The sequence below is a fragment of the Monodelphis domestica genome, chromosome 2 (assembly GCF_027887165.1).
Source record: "Monodelphis domestica isolate mMonDom1 chromosome 2, mMonDom1.pri, whole genome shotgun sequence".
In the NCBI taxonomy this organism is placed as follows: Eukaryota; Metazoa; Chordata; class Mammalia; order Didelphimorphia; family Didelphidae; genus Monodelphis; species Monodelphis domestica.
This window is the reverse complement of record NC_077228.1, coordinates 256044819-256060351: the sequence shown is the minus strand read 5'-3', so window position 1 is coordinate 256060351 and position 15533 is coordinate 256044819. Positions and strand designations below refer to the sequence as shown.

Here is a 15533-nt window from a genome sequence, read left to right as displayed (position 1 = left end):
CTTAGCAAATTCCTTCCATTTCTTCTACTTTTGTCCTCTGGGCTAGACAGGAGAAGTCTGAGCCCACTTCTGCATGGAAGCCCATTAAACACTGGATAGAGTATAATGGGACTATTGTTTCCTGATTCTTGGCCATTATTCCTCTCATAGTGCAGACTAGCATCCCATTAGTTTTCTTAGCTGATATACCACATTGTTAAATGGTACTCAGTCTACAATCCACTAAAACTCTCAGGTCAAGTTCCAATAAATTGCTTTCTAGCCATGTCTCTCCCACATGCCCCTCCATACCTGATGGTTGTACTTTGCATTAACTCTACTAAGTTTCATTCCATTAGATTTGGCTCAATGTTCTACGTCTGTCAAGATACTTTTGAGCCCTAATTTTACCATATGGTGATAACTATGCCTTCCCAGCATTGGGGTGTATGGGGTGTTCAGGGAGGGGTAGTATCTCTGGTATAGAGGGCTTGTCGTGCCCTCCTAGGGCAGCTCTCCAGCCTCTGATCCCCACCTGACACCCAGCTCTCACTTGTGGCTCCCAGTAGCTGCTAGCATGCGGCAGTGGCCACACCCCGAGCAATGGCTTCGATAGGCCGGCTAAACCTTGTGAGGGTAGCCAGCGGGTCGTCGACCACTGGTGAATCAGGGCTTTGCTCACCCAGCATGTGAAGACTGCTTCAGCGGAACAGGTGGAAGAAACCAATAAGAAGGTTCAAAGGCTGAGATGGTGACTCAGCAAAGCACTGTGGAGGGCTTAGGGCGTGTTGGAGCACAAAAGACAACACGGCCATGCAATGCAGCTGAGGAAGTCTCCAGGTGTAAGGACTTTTCGTACCACTGGAACCAGGCTTCCAATGCCGAAAGAGTGGGACTGTCTCTGTGCATCGACTTTTCCACTTAGATCTCTGTCACGCACAAGTATCTTTGTGCACACTCATCTATCCTAACCCCGTCCACCCTCTTCAAGGCCTGCGGCGATGGGGGAGTGGCGACGCAACAGGTGGAGGTGACCACTGGCAGTTGTAGTCACGATCCTGCATGTAGGCGGCCCACGGACCAGTGGTCGCTTGGCCCTGTAGGGCAGCAGGGACGTTCGGCAGCATCCTGGGCGAGTGAGCAGCCCTCTCTAGGACAGCACTGCTCACCCTAATCAAGGGAGGGGACTAGAAAAGGTGTCCCAAACATTGCCTGCCCTACAAAAACCCGGTCAGCACACTGCGGCTGGTGGGTCATCCCCTAAGTGGTTGAAACCAAAGAAAACAAAATACAAAGAAACTCCTACTAGGAGCATGGAACATCAGAACATTACTTGATAGAGAGAATACCCCAATACCCGAGAGAAGAACATCGGTAAAGAACTGGCACGATATAACATCAACATCGCAGCCTTAAGCGAAACATGCTTACCAGAAGACGGATCACTCAGTGAACCCACCACTGGATATACCTTCTTCTGGAAAGGTAGAGCCTCAAATGAAGACAGAATCCACGGTGTTGGCCTGGCTATCAAGACCAATTTGCTCAAACAGCTGCCAGACTTGCCTGTGGGCATCAGCGAGAGGCTCATGAAGAAGATCCTTTTACCTCTCAGCAAAGACTGGTATGCCACAATCATCAGCGCATATGCCCCAACACTGACCAGCACAGAGGAGACTATCGAGCAGTTCTACTCTAACCTGAGTGCCGTCCTGCACTCAGTGCCCACAAATGACAAGCTGATACTACTGGGAGACTTCAATGCCTGCGTTGGCCAGGACCATGAAAGATGGAAAGGAGTGCTCGGCAAACACGGCTTGGGCAAAATGAACAACAATGGCCTACTGCTACTCAGCAAATGCTCAGAGTTTGAACTCACCATCACGAACACTGTGTTCAGAATGGCGAACAAATATAAAGCAACATGGATGCACCCGCAATCAAAACAGTGGCATCTCATTGACTACGTCATTGTACACCAGTGAGACATCCAAGACATACAGATCACCAGAGCCATGAGAAGAGCTGAATGCTGGACAGACCACCGATTGGTTAGAGCGACTCTTCAAATGTGCATTGCGCCTCGCCATCCAAAACATGCCCAGACAGTTCGCGCATTTTACAACATGAGTCATCTTAGAGACCCATCTTATTTGCAAACATTCCAGTCCTGCCTGGATGACAAGCTGTCTGCCAAGGGACCACTCACTGGAAGCTCAACCGAGAAATGGAACCAGTTCAGAGATGCAGTGAGGGAAACATCAAAGGCAGTCCTAGGCCACAAACAACACAACCACCAGGACTGGTTCAATGAGAACAACACTGCTATTGAAGACCTATTGAGCAAAAAGAACAAAGCCTTTATGGAGTGGCAAAATAACCCAAACTCTGCTCCTAAAAAGGACAGATTCAAGTCTCTCCAAGCCACAGCACAGTGTGAGATCAGGAAGATGCAAGACTGATGGTGGGGAAAAAAGGCAGAAGAAATCCAGTGCTTTGCTGATACGAAAAACTACAAACAATTTTTCAGTGCCCTCAAGACTGTCTATGGGCCATTAAAACCCACCACCACTCCCTTGCTATCCTCTGACGGTGAAACTCTCATAAAAGATAAAAAAGGCATCAGCAACAGGTGGAAAGAACACTTCAGTCAGCTTCTCAACCAACCCTCTTCAGTAGACCAAAGAGCCCTTGACCAGATCCCCCCAAACCGCACCATTGAACAACTTGACATCCCTCCTTCAATAGAGGAAGTCAAAAAAGCTATTAAACAAATGAGTGCAGGCAAGGCACCCGGTAAAGACGGGATCCCAATCGAGGTGTACAAGGCCTTAAATGGAAAGGCATTCCAGGCATTCCACATAGCGCTGACCACCATATGGGAAGAGGAAGACATGCCCCCAGAACTCAGAGATGCCTCCATCATAGCCCTGTACAAGAACAAAGGCGCACGAGCAGCCTGTGACAACTACAGAGGCATCTCACTACTCTCCACTGCTAGAAAGATCCTCGCCCGTGTTATACTCAACAGACTCCTGTCATCTGTTTCAGAGCAGAACCTGCCTGAATCACAATGTGGCTTCCGACCAGATCATAGCACCATCGACATGGTCTTCACGATGAGGCAAATGCAGGAAAAATGCCTTGAGCAGAACCTGAGTCTCTACATTGTCTTCATAGACCTGACGAAGGAGTTCGGCACAGTAAACAGAGATGCATTGTGGGTGATACTCAGCAAGCTCGGTTGCCCAGCAAAATTCGTCAAACTGATTCAGCTCTTTCATGTCGACATGACAGGGGAAGTCCTATCTGGTGGAGAGACTTCCGATCACTTCAACATCTCCAATGGCGTGAAACAAGGCTGTATCCTCGCTCTGGTACTATTCAACCTATACTTCACCCAAGTATTACGACATGCTGTGATGGATCTAGACCTGGGTGTCTACATCAAATACCAACTGGATGGCTCACTATTCGACCTTCGCTGCCTGACTGCAAAAACAAAGACAACAGAGAGACTCATCCTGGAAGCTCTCTTTGCAGATGACTGTGCTCTCATGGCCCACCAAGAAAATCATCTTCAAACCATTGTGGACAGGTTCTCCACCTCAACAAAACTGTTTGGCCTGACTATCAGCCTCAGCAAAACAAGAGGTGCTGTTCCAACCCGCACCAGGGAGGCCAATGAACCAGCCGTGCATTACAATCGACGGCACACAGCTTTCTAACGTCACCACTTTCAAGTACCTGGGCAGCACCATCGCCAACGACGGGTCCGTAGACCATGAGATCAATGCCAGGATCCAAAAGGCCAGCCAGGCACTCAGGCGGCTACGCTCCAAAGTCCTCCAACACAGAGGTGTAAGCACTGCAACGAAGCTCAAAGTGTATAACGCAGTGGTCCTCAGTTTGTTCCTGTACGGTTGCAAGACTTGGACACTGTACCAGAAGCACACGAAACAACTGGAGCAATTCCACCAACGCTCTCTCCGGTCAATCATGAGGATCCAATGGCAGGACCGAATCACCAATCAGGAAGTCCTCGACAGAGCCAACTCCATCAGCATAGAAGTAATTGTCCTCCAAACCCAGCTACGATGGTCTGGACACATCATCCGCATGGACCCACAGTGAATACTAAGACAGGTATTCTATGGTGAACTGTCAGCTGGACTCAGGAAACAAGGTCGCCCAAAAAAAAGATTCAAGGATCAGCTAAAGTCAAACTTGAAGTGGGCTGGCATTACACCAAAGCAACTAGAACTTGCTGCCTCTGACAGAACAGCTGGTGAACTCACATTAACCATGCCGCCGCCACCTTTGAAGATGAGCGACATTGACGTCTTGCCGCTGCGCGTGAATGCCGACACCAGGCCACAACCGCACTTCCCGTAACAACTGGCATCCCATGCCCCATGTGCCACAAACTTTGCGCCTCAGTCTTTGGACTTCAAAGCCACATGAGGGTACATCAATAGATGATAATGCACAAAGACAATTGTCATTCTCGGTCACCGAGAGACTACCACTAACCACTGAACCAGTTTTAACTGCATTACAGTTCATCTCAGATCTTCCTAGCTTTTCTAGAAGATTAGAAGAAATTTTTTCAAATGCTTTGCTAAAATCTAGTAAATATTATCTATAATTTCAGCCTTTATCAGCCATCAGGGACCTTGTCTAAATGTAATTATTCTGGCACAATATATTCTTCTTTTTTAAAAAAACAACAAGTCTTTCTTTCCATAGGTAGGGAAACTGAGACAAATAGGGTTAAATTACTTGCCTAGGACCACACAGCTATTAAGAGTTTGTGGTCAAATTTGTACTCAAGAAGATGTGTCTTCCTAACTCTAGGCTTGGACTTTATCCATTGTGTCACCTATGAATTCAAAGCTTCCGTCTGACATTTACTGTGTGCAAAACATTAGGCAAGCTGCTTTAACCTCCCTGGGAATCTGTAAAATGAGGTATAGACAGCTTCTCAGGATCCCTGAAGCTCTAAATCTATGATCCTAAGTAGAAGATTTTCTACAAGAAGGCCCATTAAGTGAAAGAGTTCAGTGTGAGGTTATGTTTGTCACCTTGCAGAGCAGATACTCATTTATTAATTCTTGATTACTGGTACAAGAGCAAATGTATTTCTCTCCTAGCACCCAGCACAAGCATCTCCTATTCAAACAGTGCAAGAATTGACAAGCTCTGGGGGCGGCTGAGTTCCCATGCCCATCTTTCTCTCCTGGCATCTCGCCTACATTGCCCTGGCCTGCTGAAACATGTGAGCCTGGACTCTTTGTAGAACACTTAGGGTTACAGCTCCATTCCCAGTATTCAGATCCTAGAGAAGGAACCAGGTCTGCTTCTATGAGTGCAGTGCCAATGTCTAAACCTTAGCCTCAGGACAGAGAATTTCAGAGACCTTCAAGAAATCCAGAAACTCCTGTTAGATGTTCCATGGGCACTAGCCAAATATCCTGGGGCTACTACACTATCATTACTTTTATGTGACCAAAGTACTTTTCAAATCCTAAAGAGCTATATAAATGCTGGTTGTTATTATTATTTTATCATTATATTAAAATTATGTTTAAGGTGTTAAGAACAATTTTTAAAGCAAGCAATTTGTTTTCAGAAAGGAGAAAGTCATAAAATAAAGAAATCAATTCCTTGTTAATAAAGCAGATAAAGCTGTAACATCAAAGTGAAAGTATGTAAATAGTTTTTTAAAATATATTTTATTTTAATATTTTAAAATATTTTTATTTTATTGAATTGATTAAGAGAATTTTTCCATAGTTACATGATTTATGTTCTTTTCCTCCCTTCCTCCTATAGCCAACATGCAATTCCACTGGGTTTTATGTGTATCATTGATCAAGACCTATTTCTATATTATTGATTTTTTGCATTAGGGTGATCACTTAGAGCAGTGGTTCTCAACCTTTCTAATGCTGTGACCCCGCAATACAGTTCCTCATGTTGCAGTGACCCCAAACCAAAAAATTATTTTGGTGGCTACTTCAAAACTGTAATTTTGCTACAGTTATAATTCGGAATGTAAATACCTGATATGCATTATGTATTCTCATTGCTACAAATTAAGAGGTTGAGAACTGCTGGCTCAGAGTTTACATCCCCAATCATATCCCCATCAAACCATATGATTGAGCTGTTGTTTTTTTTGTCTGTAAAGATATTTTATTTTCCCAATGATACATAGTAACAATTTTAGCATATGTTTTCTGAAATTATAAGTTTCAAATTATCTCCCTTCTTTCTCTTCCCTCCCCCCTGCTTAGAGACAATAAGCAATTTTATCTGAATTATACATGGTTTATTGTACAAAACATACTTCCGTATTAGTCATGGTTGTAAGAGAATGCTCATATAAAACCATAAATAAAATAATGTGAATGATAATTTGTTTTGATCTGCATCTGACTCCAGCAGTTCTTTCTCTGGAGGTGGATGGCATTCTTTGTCATAAGTCCTTAAAAATTATTCCAGATCATATTGTGTACAATGTTTTCCTGGTTCTGCTTATTTCATTCTGCATTAGTTCATGTAGATCTTTCCAGATTTTTCTGAAATCATCCTGTTTATAGTTTTTTTATAGCTATGTAAATAGTTGTAAGGAAATTTTTCCCAAAATTGAGAGGAGAATCTAGTGGGTTTTAGTCATGTTCTTACAGATCATAGAAAGGTACTATGAGTTGATTTTCCTCCCCTGATTTTTAATTTGGAACAAAAAAGGCAGAGGATTTTTCAGGCAGTTAAACTTAGAGGAAGCGAGAGAAAGCACAGGGTAGGGGAGAAGAATGTTTGAGGACATTTGGGTGAAGTTCAGGAGGAGAAAAGAAGCAATATTATCACTGTATAACTCTGTATCATCTGAAGTGACCAAGGAAATAGATAGGGAGTTCAGTGAAAAGATCATAAACAGAGACATGATACAGTAGTGGTGAAGTACAACTATTTGTCTGTTAGCACTCTCTTTGCCTCTAAAGCAGAGCAGCTAATAATTTCTTGACATTTGTAGGAATAAAAATGAATACTCCCAGTATTTAAAACTATATAGTATTTTAAATAATAAATCAAAAGAGAGGGGGAAAAAAGGTTCTTTCAGGCAAGCGAGCAGAGCAAAGAGAGAGCCAAAGACTCACACCTGCAGCACTTTACCAAAGGCGCAAGCTCCAAAAAAAGAGCCTTGCAACATGGGTCTCAGCCAAATTTATCTCCCAAGCATCCTTACGTAAAATGAGGATGCAACTTAAAAGGATACTGGGAATGTAGCTCAGGTATGGCAAATTTTCCACCTGCACACATCATAACACTAATTTAATCTTTTACAAAATGGAAAAAAAAAATCCCAAGAGAGAAATCATTATTGGATCTCAATCTCATCAAAAGGGAGATCTTGGAAATAATGGAAACCATAAGATGGTATGGACACTTTACCTCAAAATTTAGGATAAAGAAGGGGAAGTCAACCTGGATCATCTGGCATCCATTCTTCCTTCCCTCCATCCCCCAGCCCTCCTAGATTTTAGAACAAGTCATTTCAAAAGGTTAAAAGGATGGAGAGGTAGGATTCTATGGCCTAAAATTATACAGAATAAGTCAGTTCAAGAGGGATGGGATACTTTCAAGAATGGAAATTCTGAAAACAGAAAGGAAAAAAAAAACCATCTGGATGAGGAAGAAAAGGAGGAACTGTTTAAAGAGATCAATGTGAATGGTACCAAGTTAGATATGAAAAAGAAATTTACAGAAAATGGAATTAAGGGAGGATGAATACATAAATGTGGCATATTCCTTCTGGAAAAAAAGTGTCAGGAATGCTAAACATCAGATTGAATTGAGGTTGATTGAAAAAGGCTTTGGACAACTCTCCTCAACTCTTACTTTCCTTTTGTTTTCTCTGCCATCAAGAGTGATTTTTGAACAAGAAAAGAACAAAATGGCTAGTATGGAATGGATACCCAATACAAGGCAGCTAGGTGGCACAATGCTGAGCCTGGGATCCAGAAGACCTGAGCTCAAATCTGACCTCAAATCTTATTAGTTGTATGACCCGGGGCAAGTAATTTAACTTCTGTTTGTCTCAGTTTCTTCATCTTTGGAATGGGGATAATAACAATACTTATCTCCAGAGTTGTAGTGAAGATTTAAAAAAGATAATAATTGTTAAGCATTTATTGTTAACCCTGACACATAGTAAACACTATATAAATGTTAGTTATTATTATTAAAGACATTAAAAATAATAATCTAGGATAGATAGATAGGCGGGGGATAGGAGGTCATAGTTTCATATATGACCTCAGCCACTTTCCTAGCTATGTGATCCTGGGCAAGTCACTTAACTCCAATTGCCCAGCCTTGAAATTGGAATTTATCAAGATCAGCTAGATATTCTCATGAAATTTATGAAAAAAAAGGGAGGGAATGGGACTAGACAATGATTTATCAGAAAAAAAGACCAGGGTTTTTGGTGGATTGAAAGCTCAATATGAGTCAACAGTGATGGCAGAAAAAAACAGTTTTAAGAGAGTTATGGTGTCTTTGATGAAGGTGATGATGCTGTCTGTCTATAATCAGCGACGGTCAATCTGGAAAAGCTCTAAGATTTTTAGTGGACTACAACTATGAAATGTGGCAGACAGAAATACAGCCTAATCTGATATTAGACTGTATTTTAAAAAATTTGACAACACCAAAAAAAAGGTAAGCATTTTGATACAAATTAGAACAGATGATTACATATTATTTATGAATATATATTATATGTGAAGCTGTGACTGTCTTTTTAAGTACATAATAAATGAGGATGAAAAGAGGATGCATTAAGGGGCATCAAGAAAAGCTTCTTACAAAAAGTTAGATTTTTAGCTGAGACCTAAAGGAAACCAGAGAAGCCAAGAAGCAGAAGAAAAGGAAGGAGAGCATTCTACAGTATAGGAAAAATTGCTTGAGGTTTGCTAAAATTACAATTTATGTCTAGAGCTCCCTAAAGGGGAGAGCAAAAGTGGTATTCAACGTAATATGAATCAAGGTGTCAGACATGTATCTTGAACATCAATCAATAAATACATATTAAATAATTATTATATGTCAAGCAAAAGCAAAGGGAATTTAAAGATAGAGAAGACACAATCCTTACTTTTAAGAAGTCTATATCCCACCAGCGGAATTATTATTTATTTATGAATTTATTCCATGAATGAGTCTATTCTTAGATGATGGGTATACAAATGTGAACATAAAAACAAAACAAAACAAACAAACATCTAAATGTGAGCTCCTGGAGAAGAAGGACAATTTTCTGTCTTTCTTTGTATCCACAGGGCTTAGAGCAGTGCCTGAGATATAGTAGATACTTAAGAAATGTTTGTTGTTCTAACAAAGAGAAACAAGCATAAAATAATATTAGTATGCATTTAGACCAGCATTAAGAAGATTCAACAACAACTGTTCTAACCTTTTGGGAGACTATTATTTAAACCTCATCAAAAGACAATTTGAGAAAACTGTCAATCACGCATTTCATATTTCACCTTGGCTGAACACTGACCAAACAACTTTGCTAGTAAAAGGACTAAACTTAGGCCTCCTATATCATCATAATAGTTGCCTGGGGACATACTCTACTCCTCTCCTCTGTTCAGATCTGTAAAAGAACCTCTGAATTTCTGAAACTGATAAAATTACTTATAATTCTAGGTATTTTTCAAATCTAATAAATGATGGCACATAGTCCCTTCTTCTATGACCTTTCTCCTGTTTGAATTCAAATTTTTAACTCAATTCATTTTCTATGCTCTCCATCGCCTTGCCACTTTGTAACTCCTGTTTTCTTTTTTTCCTTCACCTCCCCTCTATTCTGGCTTATTCTTCTTCTAAAGAACATTCTTCTAAGTTACTTCATACATCTGGCATAATTTGGTATATGCTGGTATATTACTTTTAAGTCATCTTTTAAAACTATCACCTAGACTCATTTCTTAGGCTCACAACAAGAACACACAATTGCACTCTGGGCTTTATATTTATTTGGTTTTCTGGAACTGATGAAGAATAAATGACTGAATAACAATAACTCTAAACACTTCATGTTATTCTTTACTTCTCTTTGGTGAGTCATAGCAGTAGATTGTATTATGTATTCACCGTGTGAATATTCTCAGGCAAAACACACACTCACCATCTTCAGTACTAATTTTATTGTTCAATTCCATGAGACCCTAGAGCTAAGTGCCAACCAGTGGGTATAATGGAGGTGGGTGGTTTTTCAGCTTGGCACCTAGTCAAGTTAGACTTCTTTTTTTATGAAGAAAGGAGTTTCTACTTTTTCAGAATGCCTAGGGGACTCAGGAGCTATTTTACATAACCATGTACAATTCATTTTAACAAACATTTATTAAACACATACCATACATAAAAAAAGAAAAATTAAATAGTCCATGGGCAGCTGGGTGGTGTACTAAATAGGTAGCTGGACCTAGACTCAGGAAGACCCATCTTTCTAAGGTCAAATCTGGCTTCAGACACTAGCTGTGTGACTCCGGGCAAGTCGCTTAACACTATTTGCCTCAGTTTCCCCATCTGTAAAATGAGCTGGAGAGGGAAATGGCAAATCCTAAATGAGGTCATGAAGAGTAAGATATGACTGAAAAATGCCCGAACAAATGGTCATTACACTCCAGATACTTTATACAGGAGAAACAATATGTAAGCATATACCTAAATTTAATTTGTTGTTTGGTTTTATTTATTTATTCTTTGGTTGGGGGGAGGCAGGGAGTTCAGGCATGTGATTTAACTATGTTAAAAGAATTTTCTTAATCTCCCTCTGTCTTTTTAAGAGCAGAAGGATTTCTAAGTAAGAGCAGCACAGCTGAGAAGAGTTCTGACACACTTGTGAGAGTGAGAGCTGAAGACTCCATTACTTAGGAGATGAGATATATAAGAAAGAGACAGATGAGAGTTAGGGGACTTTTGCCTCTTGATTCCCTAGAGAGCAGGAGGTCTGTCTCAATTTCTCAGTCAAGAGATTGATTGGCAGTTTTACTACTGACAGTTGGGATAGAGAAATGAATTTAAGGAGGTTTTAAGTGATTAATGTTTATTGATTAGGTTAGGTAGGTAGGTAGTGAATATATTTCTAGGTAGGAGTAGTGTAGATAAGTTAGACCTGTTCTGCCAGGCAGAAGAACCTGTCCTCAAAGACAGAGTAGGGTTTTTAAAGAAATTTTGGATAGGATTAGGATTTTAGTTATAGTCATAAAGTATTAGAGTAATCATCTTTCCTTTCTATTTTCTATCTGAACTTCTTCTAAATTAAACAGTAGTTTTATCAAACTGCTCTCCTCACTTTTGTCAAACTCCTACCAAAATTAACCCTTAACAACTGGTATAAACCAATATAGATCAAGAACTGTATTATAGCTTGTCATGGCCTACAGCCCAGACTATAAACCCATATCTTCCTTTTTTTGAAATGTGTTCCATAACTACTGTTTCATGCTGCTTTATAATAAATACAAAATATATGCAAAAAAAATAGAAAGCAACTAGGGGCAAGTAGAAGCACTAATGACTAGCAATTCATAAAATCCTCTATAAGTTGAGATTTAATGAAAGCAAGGGCATTGGGGGTGGTCAATGCAAAGGCAGAAAGATGTAAGTCAGAGGGTCATTTAAAAGAAATATTACTCAGGTCTGTTTGGCTTAATTATGAGGAACAGGATGGGAAGTAAGGGGAAATCATTCTAGAAAGACAGCTTGAGCAATACTGGGCAAATTTAAAAATGTGAAACAGGCAATTTTTCATTTTATTCTAGAAACAAATGTCTCTTTAGAGACTAAAGGCTCTTAAGCAGGGAAATAATATGATCTGACTTGTACTTTAAAAGATTTGGAAGCTCTGTTAAAACATTGACTGAAGAAAGATGCTGAATGGAAAGGAAAAAACCCAAGAGGCTATTGAAAATTCCTACATAATTGGTGATAAGGGTCTGAACAAGGTTGATGGCTATGTGAGTATAGAAATGAGGATTAAAGCAAAAGCTATTTTGAAAGTATCAGTAGGATAAGGCAACTGAGGCAACTGATTGGAGATGAAGGATGTCTAAGGATGACTCTGATTATGAATACAAGTTATAGAAAAAATGGTAATTCCCTCAAGTAATGAGTGGAGTTAAAGGAGGTATGGATGAATTTTGGGGAAATGATATAGAGTTCTGTTTTTGAGATGCTGAATTTTATGTATTTATGAAATAACCAGATGGATATCATCTTGGTTTTTAGCAGCCACCCTGAGACCCACATAGACTGGAACAAAAGACCTCCCTAATCTTCTACTCCACTGTTTTCAACTTGGTGTGTAAATAGCTTCTCATTTGGGTAACCATGAAGAGTTTGTTCTTTGGGCTCCCAAGAGGGAGTAAGGGGGAAAAGGAAGGAAAGTGGAAGGAAGGGATGCTCTCAAAACAGCCTTCTTTATCATCATAGAGTCAGCAAACCCACATCAGACTGGATCATATCTTCAAAATTATAAAGTGAATATTCAAACCTGGGATGGAGAGCAAGTGGTTAACAAGAGAGCCTCTCCCTGTCCTCATATTCTTTTTCTCCACTTAATTTCCTTAAGTTATGTCCTTGGAGTATCCTCCTTTACCCACAGGAAGTCAGAACTTAAACTTAAAAAGTAAAAACCAAAAACTAGCATACCTTCTGGCTCCTCTATGCTGCTTGCTGCTGTGGTGGGTGGAGCTACAGGAATCTCTTTCAGAGGTTCAGGTCCACGTAAGAAGAGCAAAAGGAATATAAATAGAGGAAAACAGCATTAATTTTTTTTCTTTACTTTGGGGAAAAAAGATAGCAAACATATCAGTTATTTTCACTAATTCTATTTATGTGGAACCTCTTAAATATTTTATATCACAAAAGCAGGACAGCCTTAAGAAAATAGCTCAGTCAGACCAGGGGGCAAGGAAAATGGGACCACTTTGATTTATTATATAGTGTGATATGCACTTGCCAAAGATGTCAATAATCTGTGATCACTATCAAGGACCTTGCATAGTTTGAGTGAGTGGATGGACAAGGGGACACTTTAGGCCAACTGTGTTCTCACTAGACCAGGGTCAAAGAGAGAAAATTAAATCTGTTGCTTTTGTGCCAACTGTGCACTTTGGTCCACCCTCAGCACAACCTCTCAGCTTCATCAGGAGGACACCCTCCTTTTGATAGGCTTTTTTGAGACAATTGTCTTGGTTGTGCTGTGTTTGTTGATTGTCCTCAACCAATGTACAAAGTAGAGGGATCCAGGCCAAATAAATAAGCATTTTCAAAAAATAACATGGTCTCATTCTTATCTCCTTCATAAGCTATCTGTGGCCAAGAAAGCATTCACAGGGAAGTGTGGAATTATATGGCTCCACTCATGAAACTCTCTTAAGAGGTGACAAATACAAGCTCAGCTCTATGGTTCCTGAATGGGGCTAGGGGAGAGGGGGGGGAGAATGTTGCCTGCACTATTGGTTAGTTTTTATATATAGAGCCACTACTACTTTTTTCCAGTTGCTTGGGCATATCAGTAGTATCACAGTTCTTTTTTGCAGGAAAAAAACAAGTCTTTTCCTTCTTGTTTCATATAAAGGAAGGAAGGAATCTATTCTGCATAACTGTTCCTGGACTTCTCCTTGCTGCTTCTCAGTGGAATCTCTCTAACTATGCTTGGCAATTCAAATCTTTCAACAAAAGGGTTCCCACCAGTCATATATCTGCCCCTTGTAAGAAGGATAAATTAGGGAGTGGGGTGAACAGAGAGGGATTTCATATTTTCCAGTGTTTATATCGCTGCTTCTAAAAATTCAACTGTTTTTCAAACTTGGACTTTCCACAGGGGATTTAAAGACAGAAGATAAGTTTAAAATGTTAAGTTTCAGACATTTTTGAGCAATTTGAGAGCTTCTGGTCCATTTAAAAAATGAAACTTCATTTAAAAAATGTTTTCATAACCCAAGATGGCCACTTGGATTTTCTTCCAACTTTAATGAAAATGTTTCCTTTAAGGTTTTTTAGACTTACACTGAAAAGAAGAAATTTTATGTGTTATAAGTTATGTTTTTCACAGTTGTTGAAAAAACTGAAAATGATTTAAAAAGCTTAAACATAAGATAAAACACGTAGTGAACTAAAATTTCTTGGGCTATTTTTTTAATCACTCTATTTCTGGAGTTTCTATTTCATTACTCTATAATCTTTTGTCAAAATGTTGTTTGAAATACTGTAAGAATAACCACCACAACAACTTCATTTCACTCTCAAGATCTCTTTTACCTATTCTTATCAATACAATGTGTTGGAGAATGTCTCCACGATTTGATGAACACTTCTGCTCAGGTTGTGGTTGTATAACAGTGGAAAACAACTTATTTCCATCTTAAGATAGGAAACATGAAGCTGGATCGTCATGGTTCTTTTCCGGTAAAAGACCAGACTGGTAGACTGGATCTGGTTTCTAATTTCTACAACGGCTTTAGAAGACACTAGGTTTCTAGATCATGACACCTGGAGTCTACTTTTTTTTTTTAAACTAGGAGTGGCTGACTGATTCCCATGGAAATGAGAATTACTGTTATTAGATGTAAGCTCAAAGAGCACAGAGGTGATATGGGTCAGGAACTCTGTTGCTGTTCTTATTTTCTAAGAGCTAATACAAAATTCAAAAATCTAACACAACATAATACATACATAAAGACAGAAACCATTATCCATCTCACCATAATAATGGATGACATTAATTTAAGTATCATACATGCTAGGACTCAAATGTTGCTGGTCTCCTCAGAGCCAGAAGTACAGCAAGAGCCAAGAGTCACCCAGCCACCTGTCCATCCCCTCAAAGCCTTGGGCTGCTTGGGAAGGAAACACAAAATCTGGTTCAGGATTGGGGTTTGTGTATTCAGATCAAATAAATATAGACCATGCCATGTCTGCTAAAGAGGTCTGCTCAGGGATAATTGAAGAAATTACAGTTACTTCATCATTTGATTCATTAAGTTTTAGGTTGCACTCATATAACCTAACCCTTGTGGCAAATAAATATGCCTAATAAGCTGGTTTCTATATTAGAGTATACTGAATTACACATGTTCTAATCTAATTAAGCACACAGAAATGTAACTGATGTTTAAAAAAATGTTTTGAATAAGCATGCACATATCAGTGTTAATAGCTGCCAAATCCATTAGGAAGTCAAACAAGTCTTACAAGGATATTTACAAATAAACTTTACTATTGCTGCAGTCTTAAAAAAAAAAATCATTCCACATACTTATGCAGGGAGCAATGGGAGATCGGCTTTGCTGGTAACCTTTGGCGCATCGATTGCACGTGATGCCAGTCACACCATCTTTGCAGGGACACTGACCCGTGGTTTGGTTGCAGGTCTTGCCAGCTGCACCCACAGGGTGGCAATCACAAGCTGGGGGGGGGGGGAGAGGAAACACACAACAGTGTCAGAGAAAGAGGAAACTTAAGAATCA

The 15533-nt window shown here is 39.9% G+C and overlaps 1 protein-coding gene across 1 annotated transcript in view; it reads right to left on the bottom strand.

The window, feature by feature from the left end:
* NTN1 (netrin 1) overlaps positions 1–15533 on the bottom strand; it is a 398385-nt gene that overhangs the window by 115266 nt on the left and 267586 nt on the right. Inside the window, exons 4-5 of the mRNA XM_056817510.1 lie at positions 15323–15472; positions 12712–12765 (exon numbers count right to left, since the gene is read on the bottom strand). Coding sequence (XP_056673488.1) covers positions 12712–12765; positions 15323–15472 — 204 coding nt within the window. The remainder of the gene's footprint in view (positions 1–12711; positions 12766–15322; positions 15473–15533) is intronic.